This window comes from Gavialis gangeticus, unplaced genomic scaffold (genome assembly GCF_001723915.1).
Source record: "Gavialis gangeticus isolate Ggan-Ray unplaced genomic scaffold, GavGan_comp1, whole genome shotgun sequence".
Taxonomy (NCBI): domain Eukaryota; kingdom Metazoa; phylum Chordata; order Crocodylia; family Gavialidae; genus Gavialis; species Gavialis gangeticus.
In genome coordinates, this window is record NW_017728993.1 from 82,075,559 (window position 1) to 82,093,780 (window position 18,222).

General features: G+C 39.4%; 1 protein-coding gene across 7 annotated transcripts in view; it reads right to left on the bottom strand.

Annotated features, from left to right (window-relative positions):
- Positions 1-9,944: 9,944 nt before the first annotated feature.
- The window catches only part of NTNG1 (netrin G1), a 392,694-nt gene continuing 384,416 nt past the window's right edge, over positions 9,945-18,222 (bottom strand). For all 7 annotated transcript variants that reach the window (XM_019502088.1, XM_019502085.1, XM_019502087.1 and 4 more), the window contains one exon: positions 9,945-12,709. In XM_019502088.1, coding sequence (XP_019357633.1) covers positions 12,483-12,709 — 227 coding nt within the window. In that variant the 3' untranslated portion in view covers positions 9,945-12,482. The remainder of the gene's footprint in view (positions 12,710-18,222) is intronic.

Sequence of the window (18,222 nt, forward strand, 5' to 3'; positions counted from 1 at the left end):
CCTCCACCCCCAAATGGAAACCCCTCCCCACCTGCAGACCTACTAACCTCCCCTGTGAACTCACCAAGCCCCTCCCATCCTATCAGCTCCTCCTGCCCCAACTTAGATAATGTTCCCAGTGTGGCTTCTGGCACCTGCAAGCATGTGTACAAGCAAGACCCAATCTACCATCATGTGGCTTAAAGTCTTGGGAATGTTTGCATTTGTCTCCCAAACATGCACACATTTGGAGAGCAGCCCAGGGTAGAGAGAGCCCTGTTTCTTGGTCATGCCCTGGGGCTGTACTTTTCCTACCCCCTTCCCCAACCCAGACTTGGATATCTTTAGCCCACCAACCCCCATCCCTGCTTTGACCCACCAACCCCCACAATCCTGCCAGCCCCCCCAACCTCCTGCACAGAACCACTAGCTTCCCCAATCCTAACTGCCCCTCACCTACCTTGACTTAAATCATGTTCCCAGTATAGCTTCCAGCACCAGTGAATATGTGCACAAGAGGAACCTGATCTATGATCATGCCACTTTAAGCTGTGTGATTGTAGACTGGGCCCTGATAATGTCTGCATGTGCCCTTTGTTAGTACCTTTTAGGATGAACTGTATGCAAGGCCTGAAAACATTAAGGCAGCTATACTAATAGAAGATTGCTGAGGTATCCAGTTATGCACAAACAGTTGCACAGCAGTATATTGATACTAAGAAATACCAGTAATTTCTGACAGTCACTATGTTTGAGAAACATACTTAGAGAAAAATACTAGTCCTATTGACATCAATGGAAGTTTTACAAAAGACTGAAAATGGTTTATCATATTTATACAATTATTTGGGTTAGCACTAAGGGTCACCTTCAACCAGCCTGACCTACATAAAAAGTTCTTTCCCAGCTAGGTTACTTTATGGAGATGCATGTAAGTTTTACAGTTAGGTTTTCAAATAATTGAATGGGTGGTATGCTGAAGTGCATTGTACTGAACCCATGTGCTACTTACAAGAGCACAAATTTTAAGTGTATATGTAGTTACGTACTTCACACAATATTACAGTGGGGATTTCTATGTAATTAACACACTAGATTAACATTCTCCAACACGTGCCTCATTAACAGAATAATAAAATAGATATTTAACTGTGTACTTTTTCATTGAGATAAATTACAGAAAAGGCTTTACTGTATCACGTTCAAACTAGCTGTGAACAGTAAAGCTTAGGAGTCTTTGGATATGGTTATCATTTCAGACCATTCTAGTTGGGGAAGACCATAAGCATCATAGGACATGTTAATACTTCTCTTTAGTCCCAGCCCAAACCCACCAACAATCTATATCAAAAACCACTTAGCTTGTCCACTCATGCTGGCAGTCCAGCCTGCCCACAGGATCTTTGAAATCCAGTGCTAAAAGTTGAGTCTCCTGGTAGTCTGCTCCTTCTGGTAGCACGTTCAGAGCTCACTTTGGTGCTCTAGGCCATAAACACAAGATGTCTCTCATATCTTGTTATACCTGACTTGCACCCCTTTTGAGCCCCACTTCCTGTCTCCATAGCCTCTAATTAGAACCAACCATAGAAAAAGAAACCAATAGTGGAAAAACTAATTCCTAGAAGGGTTTTGTGAAAGTAACAGGAAGCTTTGAGTTCCTTTCTAGGAATTAGTTTGTCTACTTTTCTCTCCTTCTGTGTTTTGCATGCATCTGTGTAAAGTAACATAGATTGAAACGAACATTTTACATAGGTCGGGCCAGTTGAGGGTGACCCTCTGGGCTGATCCTAAATAGCTGATAGATATAATCATAATGGTATCATAAATCAGTCATGGTCAGTTCTAATATTTGAGTTTGGATCTATATTTAAGTTGAAACACATTTTAAAGACTTTTTGGAGAGATTGTGTGTCTGTGTATGTGGGAAGGGGATAAAGACTGATTGCTTATTGTTTTAGATGTATGCGTTTGGTGCAGTAAGAAAATACTTTTTTGGGACAATTTAGTCACATTGCTGGAGCCTTCTTAAAGTGAAGATGACTTGTGAAAATAATCTGCAATCTCCTTTGAAAAATATTTGCTTGAGGCAATGTATAGAGGTATACAAAAAATTCCACCTGACATGAATAAGTCTTAGTAGTGACTGTTAATGTAGACTTAATTAAAGTGACACACTGAGCTCACTAACCTTTTGTGAACAGGATGTTATTTTTAACAGAGCTTTAGTTGTATGATAACCCATTATTTCCCCCCCCTATTATCTAATTAAAAATACACTGTAATAAGAGAGAATTAGTGTGGCACTTTCAAAAGGGTCTTATCATACATTATAGAGCAGCAGTTAGAAGCCCCCAGTTTAAGGTTGTAAACCAGCTTCCTGCATAATCCAGTTTTGATACTTTTAACATCTAAATTTCATTAAGATATTCATCTTAACTGACTTAATTATCCTAGTAGATGGTTTTGTTCTTTATTATGTATATTATATTTTGCTCTTTTAAAAATATACTCTGAAATATTTTGTATACTGTGAAATAGAAAAATGCAGCACTGTAGCTATCATTCCATAGCTGAGATGATCAGAAGGAACGGAGAGACTTATATGCAGTGCAGAAGTCCAGAGTTCAGAAATTCCATGGCCATTATTCAATTTGGATTTGGCCTGAATCGGGGACAGTTATTTGATTTGCTGATTCAGATCACTGTCTCTGATTTGATTTGGCTGAATCCAAATCTGAAGATTTTATACTGATTCAGAGAATCGGTGATTCGGACATAGATACAACTTTAAATGTTTTTTCTACATACCTCGAGGTACCAGCATGGCTCATAAACACTGTGATGCTGGGGTGGATGGAAAGTCCCAGAGGAGTGCGGGCCCCCCCTCCCCATGTGCTCGGCAGCGAACATGGAAGTGGACTGGAAGTACTTCTGGTCCACTTCTGGGTCCACCGGGGAGCATGCATGGGGACCCCTGTGCTCCCCCCCGGCTCAGTGATTGGCTGCAGGGGGACCCGGAGTGCCTCCCCAGACCCAGGAGGCACTAGTCACCAAGCCAGGGTGGCGCGGCTGGGCCCCCCCAGCACACTCTCAGGTGCACCTGAAAGTGGACCGGAAGTGCTTCTGGTCCACTTCTGGGTCTGCTGCCAAGGGTGCTGGGGACCCCCCTGAGCTTTTGTGGGACACTCTATGCACCCCAGCATTGCAACATTCACAAGCTGCCTGGTACCTAGAGGTATATAGAAAAAACATTTAAAGCTGAATCTGTGTCTGAATCTTCCTAAATCTCTCCAAATTGATTCAGAGGGTTCCAATTCAATTCTGATTTGGAGATATGGCCACTGAATTGGGCTGAATCTCTGTCAAATTGAATCGGGGACCAAAGCTTCACACAGCCCTACTGCCCTACTGTCTAATCCATCAAAGCACATCAGCATGCTGCCTATGAGCATGTGTGTAATATCAGTGAAGGCAATGTGAAAATACACAAACTTAAGTATGTTCTGAAGTGATTTGATGAATTATGGGTCTATTACAGCAACTCCATATGCCAGGCTCCATAACAATGATCTTGGAGCTCAGAAGCTGTTTGGTTAGCTATGACTTGCGTGTCATTTCACACACTGTAAATTCTGTACTGAAGAAGTTTCTGTGTGAAAAATTTACTATGTTATGTCTGCACGATACGGTTTGTAAATTCAGCTGCAGCAAAAGCTTAAAATTGTACTAATTCTGCCAACAATGGCAAAGAATGAACTTGGGGCTGCTCTAACTTATGCACAGCTATGTATATAGCTTTAGGACTTGTAGACTGTGGAAACTGCCCTTTTTTCACCAGAATATTTCCTCTGTACTAGAGGGCCAGAAGAGGATATGGTGTAGAAGTTATTCCATAGCAAATCAGGTTCCCCAAGATATTGGGGGGCCTAAGTCTGTAGTTATTGTGGGGGAACCTCATATTTTCTGTACAGGCCAGAGATGGAGCAGCACAGCAATTATCTGTATTTCCTGTTTCTTTAGCACAAGCATAGTTATACACGTGCCCATTATACATTGCTGATTGAACCTGAGTGTCATAATAAACATTCTTACCTTGGGCTAAAATCACTCCATAACTGAGAGGAAGGAATGATATGTGATATCTATATGAAGCAAAGGAAAACAGATTTGTAATGGATGTATTCAAAAGGAAAGTATTCATGGGCACAAAGGGGCTGAGAAGTGCCTCTTTTTTTCATTAGCTCATTTTATGGCTCATTACAATCTGCTTGTTAATCCCTCCTCCCACTTGAATGCTCTTGTTCTACCACTTACCAGATCATCCTTTCTACCACATTTCTCTTGTTTCTAGCTACTCCCCATAACATCTCTTTGGTCTTTTAGCAGCCCTGCTCCATTCCTTTTGATTCAGTTAGTCTATGTGGTGCATCTCCACCCTCCCTTCCACTTTAAGCAGGCTGGAGTTTACCTATGGGGTTTTGTTCCTATCAGTTATTAGCCCAAGCATGTCTGCTTCCTTTTCAGATCTGACAAAAGATATTTTGTGGCCAAAACCTTGCCTAAAATCTCTCTCAACTATGTAGTTGGTCCAATAAAAGATATCATCATTATTTAAAAAAAAAAAAAAAAAAAGGGAAAATTCATTGCTCCTCACTTTTCAATATATTTTTGTCAGTTTAACATTATAATAATGTTGAACTAGAACAATTCACTTGCTTATCAACCATGATTTTAATTCTAATTTAAAGTGTTTTGTCTGTGAATATGTTAAATCACTCGTGCATAAAGGTGGGAAAACTTTGGGTGCAGGTGATACAGACTAAGTAAAAATTTTTTCAGTCATTTTATAGCATCAGCATCATTCCCTCAAGTTCATAGTTTGTTAATTAAAAATACTATAAATGGACATACAAGGAAAATTCTGTTACTTGGGTAATAAAATGAATTTTATTTTATACTCCCAACTCTCCCTGTTTTTTTTCAACAGATCTGGTGAGGTCCTCAGTATTAGCATAATTAGTTAGAACTAAATAATGTCCTATATTCCTAGCAATTATTGGAAGCTAATAAAATTATCCCTTCAATTTCAACGTTGCAATTCTGTTTATTTTACTACTTCTATTACAACAAGTTTTTGGTGACAGGAGAAAACGAAGGAATTAAGGCTTCAATTATATACTGAATTATTCATGTCTAAATCATGTCCAAAGAAATGTGGTCTTAGTGGAAGCATATTTTTCTGACTCAAGACCTCTATACAGGAGCTATGTATTCCTTGTTTCTCTATACATATCCATGTCTCTACCAAATATAAATCCTACAGTCTAGAGAAGATAAAGGTATACTAGATCAACTATTGCAGTTCTGTGTTAGTGAAGGTTTTGCAATACAAAAACCATAGTAATCTGCAGGTAGTCCCACTGACTTAATAGTGAACAGAATTTGATGCTAAATACTTAATTAATTGCCTACATAGGAGTATTTACTTCTAGATATCTTTATTGCTAGGTCTTGTTCAGGCACATGCAGTCTTGAGTGAGCTTCCTAGCCATTAATTTACTAGATATAGTAGTTAACAAGTGATGTAGCCACATTGATCCAGAAAGTATGTGAGGCAAGGATTTCTTCAGGTATCTTTTATTGGACCAAATATGTAATTGGGAAAGAGTTAGACAAGCTGGTCCAATAAAAGAAATCCTTGCCTCTTGCACATTTACTAGACAAAGACAGGCACAGAGAGTCAGTGTATAAATTATATTGCATGAACAAGTAAAATATTCAGCTGAAATAGCAAAGTCCAAAATAGCTGTTCAAAAATAGAGAGAAAAAAAACTACACTCCTCAGTTACTGCTCACTTTAATCACAAATGGTGCATTTCCAATTATCATAATTTACCAATATGCACAGAAAACATTTGCTGTTGCATTTTGAAAAACAGTAACATTTCTGTTATCCAGTACTTCACTAACCGGAATACTCTATTAACTGGAGTTTCCAGCCAGCCAGCCAGACACGGGGGGGACGGGAAGCTTGCATGCCATTGCTGCCACCCACCGCCCTATGCTGCCGCTGCTCCGTGTGCGCCTGCGTTATCTGAAAACCCTGCCAGGTTATTTTAGCTAACCAGAGTTTTTACATAACTGGCAGTCCCCTTACCCTGAAGATGCCAGATAACAGAGATTTTATTGTATATTGTAAGTCTCCTTTGCTATGCCCAAAACACACACAGATCCCAGTAAAAAACTGTAACCACTTTTAAGATGTATTTCAATAAGCTTATGAAAGGGACTATATGACTTTGTTGCCTGTGATGGCAAGGGTCTGAACCTGATGACCCAACCTGTCTCTTCCAGTCATGGGCTCTTATCTTCTTCCTAAAATGAAGCATTCACTTTGTGTTCATCTTTCTTTTTGAGGTCCATTTCCCGACTTAAAGCCCAATGCTTGTTGTCAGAGTTCTCCTCTATATGCTTCTTTGGCAAGGCATATATTATAGTGCTTATTACAAAATGGATACTAGCAAAATAGATTATGAGAAAGCAAGTTGTTAGGAGCCTTCAAGGCCTATATATATACACACATAGAAATCTGATACACAATACATACATACATAAATATATATATAAATCTGATATACAATACCTACATATATAGATATCTATAGACATTGTATATCAGATTTCTGTCTTCCATTTCTGTTACAAACTTTTTGGATCATGCTTGTCACACTTGTCTGAAAAGAGCCTAATATATATTTGGTTATACATATGTTCATCATCATTTGTGATTAATGCACGAGCATTCATTATACTAGTGAAGTAAAAGGTAGAGCACAAGTTGGGGATTTTTATCACATGCTGATGGTGTATTCAGTGGATAAATTGAAGTGTGATGTGTTTTCCATTTTGCTCAGGGACATGCCATATGGTACAAAATACTGCAATTCTCACACATTTTGCATAAGGAATTTACATGCTTTTCTGCCTGTCGAAGAGTTAATCTGATAAGTATAAAATATGCCAGATTTTCAGTATCAGATTCTGCTTTTGTGGATGCATTTTTGCAGCCATAAATAATTACTCTTAGAATTTTTCTCTGGCAATGAATTCCTGGAACTAGGATTAGTAATTATATCAATCATCAAACATGAAGACTGCTTGAGACTTGGTTGAAAATCTGGTCCCAGGTATTTCATGAAAAATATTGCTCAAATTAATTATCTTGCTGGTTGAATGTATGGATAAAGGAATCTAGTTATACGCCTGGGCAAATAGGGAAAAAAAAGAGCCCTGTACTCACCAGCTGCAGCAGCAGCAACTGGCAGCATGGGGCAGTGGGGATCACTCCTCCCCACCCTGCTTGGCACCCACATGGCAGGTGCCTCATGGTGCGGGTGGAACATGGCTTGGCAGGGTGCCATGTGCTGCCAGGGACCTGGGACTGCTGTGGCTGAGCGCTGATAGGCTGCAGCTGACTGCTGGAGCCACCTTAGTTCCCAGGCAGTGTATAGCATCCTGCTGAGCCATTCTGCACCCTCGCTATGGCACAGGTGCTGAGCAGGATGGGAGGCTGGGCTGGGTGGGGGGATGGGGCTGGGCAGGGCAGCCATGGGGGCTTCTCCTGTGGCTCCTCTGGCTGTGCTTGCCTCTGCCCCAGCAGCGGGAGCTGCGGGGGCTATGTCCTGCGGCCGCTTGCCCAACCAGTGTGGCGTGGGAGGAGGGGGCACAATGCAGGTGCAGCTTGCTCTAGGAGGAAGCAGGGCATAGCCCCCACTCCCAGTGCTGATGTGCCCACTGGGGGAGCAGGGGCTCTGCCCTGCCACTGCTTGCTAGTTGGTGCGGGGTGCATGGGATATGGGCACAGTAGCACTGGAAGTGGGGTTTATGCCCTGCTGTTGCTTGCCCTCTTCTGCCTGGAGCGAGCTGTGCCCGCATCCTGGCCCCCACCCCCCTCCCCAGCTGGGCAAGCAGCAGCAAGGCAGAGTCCCTGCTCCCAGCGCTGCTGCATCTGCATCCTGAGCCCCACCGAATGAGCAACTTGTCCCAGCCCCAGCCCCAATTCCTCCCTCCCCTATGCCTCTTCTTTCTCCCCCTCCCCCAACCCTAATAGACTTACCAGCTGCAGGCAGCTGCCAGCTGCCTGTTTAGTCTATGGCCGAATCTCTGAATTAGCCAAATCTTTTCTGAAGCTTTTCTGAATTGATTTGGAGCTTTGACTTGGTTGCCCAATTTGATTCAGATTCAGAGATTTGGTCCCCAAATCAGGCTGAATCTCCTCCGAATTGAATCAGCTACCGAAGCTTTGCACTGCCCTACTAGTTAGATCAGTGGCCCAATATGCATAAAAGTCCAATAACAAATTTGCACACGCCAGGTACAGATATTACACTTTTACCAGTATAAGCAATCAGAAACTGGTCTGTACCCATAACAGAAGTTCAGCACACATAGACTGCTTTAAAAATGGCAGAACCTGGTCTAAGGTTTGTCCCCTGCCAACAAAGGGCGAATGTATGTTCTGTTTGCTGGTGATTTAAACTATGCCACTTACAGAAAACCATGTAACTCGCACTGATTCTGTCTCAGGCTTTTTGAATGTCTGTACCTAGCCATAGTGAAGGGGTCAGCAACCTCTGACTTATGTGCCAGATCTAGTCTTCCAGGTGATTTAATTCAGCCCATGAATTTGGATATCAGCAGTATTTTGTTGACAGAACAATTTGGGGGCATTTTGGTGGCGGGGGGAATTTTATAGAGGGTTGCACATGCAGCAGCAGCAAGAAGCAGCACCAGGACTAGCCCACCTTGGGATTGAACTGCATTATTTCAGCCTGCAGCTTCAAAAAGGTTGCTAACCCCTGACATGTTGCCTTAGAGTTATCAGCAAGATATAGACACACACCCATGGTTCCCATACTACCTCATATTAAAGCATAAGATCAATTTGTATGAGAGGCCAATGAATTGGGTTAAATTAAGGCTTTTTATGAATTTACAAGAACATTATACTGCATATCTGTATAATGCACCTCTTGGAAGAAGATGCTGCAAGTCAGCCATATGCATGAGTTGCACCCTTTTTTAGTATTAAAGACATGTGGATCTACAACCAGAACTGAGTCCCTCACTAGCAGTAGGGAAACAACTTTGATTTGGCAAACTAATTCAAACTATTTTTGTGCATTAATTTTAAAATCAGACTAGCGCAGACTGTGATCATGCAAACTAAGTAAGGCTAAACCAAGAGTTGGGTTGGAAACCTTTAACAAAAGTTAACGTAGTACAGTAGTACAGTAATTGAGGCTGGTGTTGCACTGTACCCTTTGGTTCAGGACTGGGGGTTCAGTATGTGGATGTAATTATTATAACTTAAATAGCACCTTAAATGCAAATCATTTTAAAAACATGCAAAGAAGCATTAACTGTATTCAAAAAAATTTACAGTATGTTGCTAGAAGTGCATTTTTTCAGGTGAGGGTTAAAATAGAGGTAAGAACTATGTGTGGTCATTGAAAGATCATCTTTTCCAAGTGTCAGTTCTGGCCATTTAAAAAGAAAGTGTAATTACATTCTGCTTCCCCAAGTCTCCCAGAGGCTTCAATGGGAACAGCTGAGCGTGGTAAAAAAAAATTTCTCCATGTATATATGTGTCTGTGACCTATATCTATATATAGAGTGCACATGCAAGCACACATTCTTGGAGTATTGTTGCACAATTTATACTTAGAATTTCCATGCACTGCAGTTCTCTTAAAGTATGCACACTTGAAAAGATAAAGTTTGAAGAAAACGGTAAAGAAAAATTGTTTTCCATTGAATGCAGATCTAAAATTGTATTTTCATTGAAAGCAAGTTGACCTAGATAGTGAAATGTAGAACAGGTATCTAAAGGTAAGGAGCTAGCTAAGCATGTATTCTGTGTACTTCCAGATGAGCCACACAAAATCGAAATACAGATGAACTGATTAAGGTATGATATTCATTTTACTTTAGCATTGGGTGGCAGAGTCTCTCATAAGCAAACGTGCAAAACATGTCTTCTGAGAACTTTTACAAAATCTCAAGTGCATAATGACAGTTAAAGTGCATCCTTTCTAATAATGACATGGTCTACATTTGGTCTGTACTAATAAACTTTAAGACAACTTAAATTCCACATTTTAAATTAGAAATCCACTTAATTATAAGTAATCTTCAGCTCTGTATGCCACCTGTATTTGCATTTATATTCTGCAGTGAGACTGCAATATAATTTTCTGTTTATTGTCGTGGGTATGCTTCTACTGTAAATCTACAATTTTATGTAGGCAATCCTGGCACATGGCCAAACCCGTGATTAAGTATCTTATACAGCACACCGAAAGAAAATGTCAGTATGAGTAACAAATGTTCCACAGGCAGGGCTAGGATGTTAGCCTGAACAAGTATTATCTGTTTACTTGTATTGACACCCTTCGTATGGGCTCTTTTAGAAACAAAACTGAGAAAAATGTTCTCCCTCCCTGCCCCAGCATTTCTATGGGTATTTACTAGTTTACTGGAAAACTATTAGTTTACTGGTTTTTATTTTACTTCGCAGTAGGGAAGCTATCAAAATAATTTAGTTTACAAAACTGTAGTCTATCCAACATGAAGGAACAAGAGTCCAGGTAGAATATATTGATCTTAAAAATGCTGCCTGTGTAGATTAATTGTTTTCTTTCATAGGCTATTACTATTGGTAAAATATTTACACTGCACATGTCAAATATTGTTTGGAAATGAACACGTGCTGTTATTACTTTTTGATTTTCTTTGTCTTTGAAACACTGCTGTGGTGTGCGTTGCCACAACTTTTCTCTCTCTCTCTTGTTGTCACACACACTAATTGGCCTAATAACAGGCAAAACCAAGAATTTATTACACCTTAGGCAATACTTAAAACAAACTTTATTTGCTGGAGCAGCACTTTTTATCTACTTGCTGCTGTATATTTTGACACTCCCTCTAAGTGCTAAATTTGACTTTATTAAAAGTGAAATCACCAAACTCCCTTTTTGTGATTGCTGCTGCTTTTGCATTTTCTGAGGCAGACTTGTATTGTACATATATAAACATTTCATTTTAATGAAGCTTTAGGAGATACCAATTTAAGCCATGACTATAAGTTCTTCATTACTGTCAATCCAAAAGCTGCATGAATAAAAAAATAATAAAAATAAACCCACAATCCTCCCTAATACTTTGAAAAAGTAGCCTTGGGATAATAACAGTGATGACCTGAGAGAATAATGGTAGGAGCTGGGAGCTTAAATACTGTGTGGTGGGGTGGTCCTTGGAGTTTTGTACATTTTTCTAAATATCTAGATATTTTTGGGTTGGTTTGCAAAAGAAAAAAAAGTGTTAGACTTCACTGCAAACTGCATTCTACCTTTTAATTTACATTTTATTCATATAGAAGATGGTAAAATGATCAAGGAAAGCGTTTCCTTTAAATAGTCTTTAAAAAACAGCAATGCAAATCCCCTGAAATTGTTTATGCAGGAATTTTTATTCTTTTAAATCTTCCAGTGTTAAAGCAACAAGAAAACATTTAGAATGTCCTTTGGTGGAATCTTATTACACTTGTTATATATGTAAACTGATATTCTTTGATGCCAGCACGTTGCCCATACAGAGAAATCTCTGCACAATTAAATGAAAGGAAAAAAAGGACCAAATAAAAACTAATATTTTTTCATATCTGATTAGAATTAAATACATTAACAAATTGTCTGGTAACACAAATTGGCAATAATACAAAAAATCTACATTGTACATTAGTTCAAGAAAAATAACTTCATTTGAATACAAAAGGATAAATACACTTTTGTCCTATAGCCACTCTTGTACAATAGGTGAACACAGCATCTTAATGATGCAGTGCTGCTAAGATATACAAGGATATGACTGGCTTGAGTTTTATTGAGGGGGCTGTTACACGTGTGCATCACTAACATCAGACAAAGAAATCTTTCAACCAACAAGGGTTACAGAGCAACGTTCACTAAAGCACAGGTTGGAAAGGATTCAGGGATTGAAGCAGGCCAATATGGCAGCTTGAACAGATTTCCTTATACCCACAATGCACTGACAGCAAAGAATGCCTCTATTTGGTTGGTCCACACACTGGGCAGAGGTACAGTAGCGCACCATATTGGAGTAGCAAATGTTTTTATTTTCCATTTTGGGGGCTGTCAAAGCGTTTTCAATCCTGTGTAAGCTTTGCAGCTGGCATTGTGATTTGCAGTAATAGAATTGGCAGCTGCCAACTTGTCTTGAGTCAGAAATTAACAGTCTTGACTCAGAGCGCTGTCCACAATTAATTAATATGGCTTAGTTCAGTTAGGCCTTCTTACTTTATATGTGGTTTTTTTTCTGTTTCTTTTTTATTTTAGTAGCAAATGCTTGGATTCTATATTTCTTTCATGTGGCACATTCCATTTGAAGCAGTCTGAACAACGATGCCATCGACCATATGGGGTCTAGAATATGAAAAGTCCAGTTACTCCTAGTAGAGCAGTCAGCAGTAATAGAGGGCCATGTGATATTGCCCTCTGGGCCGAATTTTGGTTGCAGCCTCCTGGATCCCTTTCACACTTCAACTTCTCGCATAAAATGCCAGTATAAGCTGGAGGGCACTGGCATCGCACGTTGTTGATGCATGTTCCTCCATTCTGGCAATGTAGTAGTTCGTTGTCGCATACATTTTCTGCAGGATTGAGGGAAAAGAAAAAGAATAGCAAAATAAACTTAAGTTCAACTGTTAAAGACAGCTTATAACCAAAAATAAATCTATTGGCTTCCCCCCCATTTTGAAATGGAAGCAAGATATGCATTTCCAGTTTCTGAACAACTGCAGTTGAGCCTTTTTTATATTAGGTATTTTTTTCATATATGTTCTTTAATCTTAGAGAACATTATAATTCATTTCAAACTACAAAGATACTTAATACCTGCTGTTTTTCAGTGTCTTGATTTTTATTGTTATTGCTGAACTGGAATGCTAGATAAGTGCATTCTTTGAAAGGGGCAACAGGTACTCAAGAAGCGCAGAGCTCTTGGAAAAGATTAATGGCAATTAAAAATGCAATGTGGCTTTGCTGAAATGAAGAGAACTCAAAGAAATCAGCCCCTAATATTGAATAGCTTTTACATAGTAATGTACTGGCAGATAAACAAAAAGGCATGAGGTGGGTACAGCATAGGTAAGTCAGCATGCTCTTAGGTGGATGTTAAATGGCTTTAGTTGCTTAAATCCATGCACCATGTACTTGTGGGAACAGAGAGAAATGGTTACATTCCATTACAAGTTCAGGCACTTCTTAATTGCATACATTTATAAACAGTGCTTAGGTTCCAGGGTAATAAGGACCTTAGAAATATTTTAGATAGATAAATCATCTACTGGTGATAGATTGAAGAAATAGGAATGGAAGGGTCAGTGTCAGGAATTTTAGAGCTCCAAAGGTAGGTTTTCCTACGATATTTTAAAAATCATTTAAGGTTTTTCTTTACATTAATTAGAACAATGTTCATTGAAACACTCCTATCTAGTTATGTATATGAATTGTCACATTCTTGTGTCAGTCTCAATTTTAGTTTAGTTGATTTTTATCAAGTAGAATACTATAGATCAGTGATGCTCAACCTTGTGGCCCTGCAGGTCAGATGAATGGGGCAGGATCAATCCACAAGTCCAATTAAGCCCACACGCCAGGACTGGGTGCTGGGCCCATCACCTTCCCACTGAGGTGGTCCCCAGGGGGCCTGCCCTGTCCAACCAGGATAGGTCTTCAGGGAGAGGCAATAACCCCATTCCACTGGCCCAGCACCCTGCCCCCCAGGGCCTGGCACTGCCCCATTAGGATTGGTCCCTGGGGGCCTGGCACTTTCTTCTTCCAGCCTAGCACACTGGGGCTGGGTCCCAGGGGCCCCTCCTGCCCCCCCCAACTGGGATTAGGCCCTGGCTCCGGACCAAGCTGCCCCTACCGCAAGATCCCAGTGGCTCTGGAGCAGCCCCTTGCCCTGCTGTCATGCGCCATGGCAACCCCAGCCTTGGGCTTTCACAGCGCAGTTGTGGCTGGGGTCTCCATGGAGACCGGCCCCAGCCATGCAGGCAGGGGCTGCTGGGAAATGGAATCTGGCTGCCGGCCAGATGGGCCATTTTGCCCACCCCTGGATTAAGGCTTGAGTTTCAGAATGATGCATGTGTTGTGCATAGCATTCAGCTATGGTGAGCCTGTGCTGTGGCAGGAAAGACTCACGGATAATTGTATGATTTTTTCCCCCATTCTGCCTTCCTAAAATGAGGTGCATGTTTTATTTGGAGTGTGTCATATGCAAGGAAGCATGATACTTACAAGTCTGCTTTGAGGTAAAGGAAATATAAATGAATTTAGAACGGTGGTTCTCAACTTTACTAGACTCAAGACATCACTCTGAAAAAGCCAGCTCTTAGCTTTCACTCATCTCTTGACTCGGAAAAATAACTTAATTTTTCTGTTGCAAAGAAGTCAGAAAGACCACAAAAGGTCAGAGTGTTTTTTATGCTATTGATTCCTATTCAAAACCTTTGGGTTTCTTTTGTGAAGTGGATAGAGATGTTTGCACAGACAACAGTGCTAATATTGGGCAGCTGCAGCACCTGGGTTGAGAATCACTAGTCTAGAGTAAGGTATGCAAGAACTGGCTCTATAATTTATAATGTTTAAGCATGTAACATCCAGGGAACACCTGAAGGAAGCAGAATAGGGAAACATAATTTTTCCACTGCCAGGTTTGCTAATTGTTGTTTCCATTCCTTTAGCCATTTTAAAAATATTTTATTATTTTAATATGAAAATATTATGAATACTAAACTTTAACTGAGACCCAGATGTAATTTTGCATAACTTTAAAAATCAGTGGATGTGTAGGATGATTTATACCAGCCAGCAACATGGCTCAAAGCTCTTTTAAAAGAGATTTCAATTTGTTATAAGCCGAGCCACGCTGATCTTAGAAAACTCATTTGTGCATCCAAATGAGTCAAGTAATGAGCATGGTGTACTTTCTCCACAATATGTAACAATATAAAGTAACCAAAAAGCAACAGCTTAACAGGTTTCTCTTTTGCCACTTTTTCTCTGTGATTTCTTCAGTTCTGATGATATATTTTATAATCTTTTGATAGATTACAAAAATGCAGCCACAGTTTCTGATTAGTTAATATCACAAGTGAACACTAAGGTACAGCAAATGTGGTATGTTCGGGATATTATAAAGAAGACAACCATATGTCTGCATTTTAATGTTCTGTACCACAGCACATTAAATACTTCAAGTCAGGCTGTACCACGCACAGTGATGCCAAGTCCAGAGAGTAAACCACATTTTTAAATATTTAAAGTAATATACTTTTTTGGTTACTACTCTTATAGCTCGCACGCTATATAGATATTTAAAGTTGATCTTACAATTTATTTAGTACCAACTTGGTCACAGCAATATGCAAAGGTCATATATAAGCCCTGTTTAAAGGTAAAGCTGTTGAGCTTTGCTTATTCTAACACTAAGCCTCTGATTGGGATGTTTCCTTTGATTTAGGCAACAGCAATGGTGAAATATCAATTCCATCAATATTGAGCATTGCTTGGCTTGAATAATTGAGTGGAAATCAATAGTTAATTAAATAGTCTTTTTTTTATAGTGAGATCTTGTTTTCTTTATGTTTGGTCCTGAATGCAAATGAGATCTTTACTAAAGTTTGCTTTTTCCAAGTAGCCAATAAAACAAGTTTATTTTTCCAATTTTCCAATGTGTTTTGTTTGTTTAAAAATATTATGAGAAAGATGCTCTGATTTTTAAGAAGGCGTCATCTGAAACTGATCTTGTGCCCACAGTTCTGTGAGCATGGATTACTGTGGGAGCATCTCACAGTACATTTGCAGCTAATTCTACTACAGCTATAGACCAAGTGAAGTAACTGTTGCCAAATGCCCTCTCTATAATTTCTCCACGCCATATCAATGAGGCTGCTTTTTCAAATTTGGCCGGATATTTCTAATTACTTAAATATCATAAAAGAATGTATGGATACAAGTCTTCATTTTCAGTGTTTCTTGTGTGTTCACAGAAATGCATACAAATGCACATGAAAGTTGAAAGAGGCATAATCAAACGATTTGAGGACTACAAGTTACAAATGATGGAGTTTCTATCTAACTGCTCTCACTAATTTTTTTTATGAATCTGAAAAGCCATTTCACCTCTATTCCTCAGTTTCTTCTTTTATAATATATGGACAATTTTAATAAAATTGTATTGTAAGCGTTTGTCAATCTAACACATAGGGCAGTGTGGCGCCTAATCCCAGTGTGTGGTGTCAGGGCTTAATCCCTGTGTGCAGGGCCTGATCCCAGCAGGTGGGGAATGGCACAGGGCCTGACCTGGGCATACAGGGACCAGCCGAGATGTGTGTGGCTGAAATGTGTGGGGCTCGCCTGTGGGGCAGAAAGGCTGAACGTCACTGCTTTACACTAACTGAAGCAGAGATCTATAAGCTTTCTGATGTATAGTATCTGATGAAGTGAACTCTTGCTTACAAAATGTTATGTATCTCTGATTCAGTTAATTTATAAGGTGCATCTCTACCCTACCTTAATCTTAAAAGAGTTGTGTGTTTTAAATACCTGCAAATTAGGCTGCAAGTCTCCAACAGTGAAAAGTCATGACATGAATTTCAAGATGATTTTTTAAAAAAAAGTAAGACTTGTGGATATCTGCTTCTCTATTCAGGGTGACTGCTGCATCCTCTGATAAGGTCTCTCCATGGCTTTTGCCTTATTTTGATGATGATCTGCATTTTGGTTTACTCAGCTGTTAGTACATGGACTACACTCTTGTGGATTTCTTAAACAGCTGTACCAGCTGGGAGAAAGCCACCTCCAGAAGCAGACAAACTTTTCAAGTTTTGCAAATCCTGGAAAAGTTATGCCAAAGTTACTAAGACACTATTAATTTTTTAACTTAAAATTAGGCATCTTTCAAAAAGTAATCATTAATAAAATACTGACATCTTTTGTAGGTTAGACTTCCATAAATACTGGGAATATGCTTTGATTCAAGTCACAAAATATTCACATTAAATCATTTGTTTGTAATTTCAAAGCAATTTAAATGCAATTCAATTAAAAAAAGTAAAGTCAAAAGGCTAGGCCCCTTCTTTCTGCCAGATCTGGCAGTTGAAATGGCAAGTGGTATATTAGTGGTCCACAGAACTTAGCTCAGATGCTTAATCAAACATATTGAGGATAGCTGATAAATTTTGACAAGTTTATACAGTATTTTGAAGCATAATACATGAATAATTCATGGAAAAATGTGTGTTTAAAGCTCATGCATTTGCAATAAAAAGAGTTTGTATTAGGCCCACATTTAATTCTGAAATATCAATAAAGATGATGTGACTATGATTCAGAGAAATATAATAAACAAATTATCTCTTCTTGAAGTGGGGAGAATGGGAACCAAATACAAGTTCTTTGTAATTTTATAGTCTATTGGAGAGCCACTCAAGATACAAGAAAGTAAGTTTTACTCCTTTTTCTGGGACATCTTTTTCCACTTCTATGTTCAGCTTGCCAACTATAGCACCTTAACTTAAAAAATAATGTAGTCGGGTGGGTCAGCACATAGATAAGAGAGAGAACATGGCATTTTTTCAAAAAGAAAGTAAAAGGACTTTTGCCTTCTGAGATCTGGGAAAGGTGATGCTACTGATTTCCTGTACAAATTTAGGACAACTATCACATTTTTTTGTGCTAGGAAGTATAAATGAGACTATTAAGAAAATAGAATAGAAAGCAAACCTGTGACAAAACAGAGCAATAGTTATTCCTCCCTGAATCTTTCTTCTTTAATACGTCAATTAATCTACAGTTGCACACTTTTTAAATCTTTTAAAATGTTTCAGTCTACACTCTCTATACCTTCCTCCTTTTTTCCCCAAGATGTTTTGTGACCTTTTTCATTGTTACCACATTTATCCAAATCCAAGTCAAATTTTAAATTAATATAGTTTCATAGTTGGTAGGGTTGGAAGGGACCTGAGCAGATCATCAAGTCTGACCCCCTGCCATGGGCAGGAAAGAATGGTCAAACGACCCAATTATCTAGCTTCCTTTTGAAGACGATATGACTCCCCCCCCCCCCCCACACTAACCAAGTTTCTTGTGCTGTATC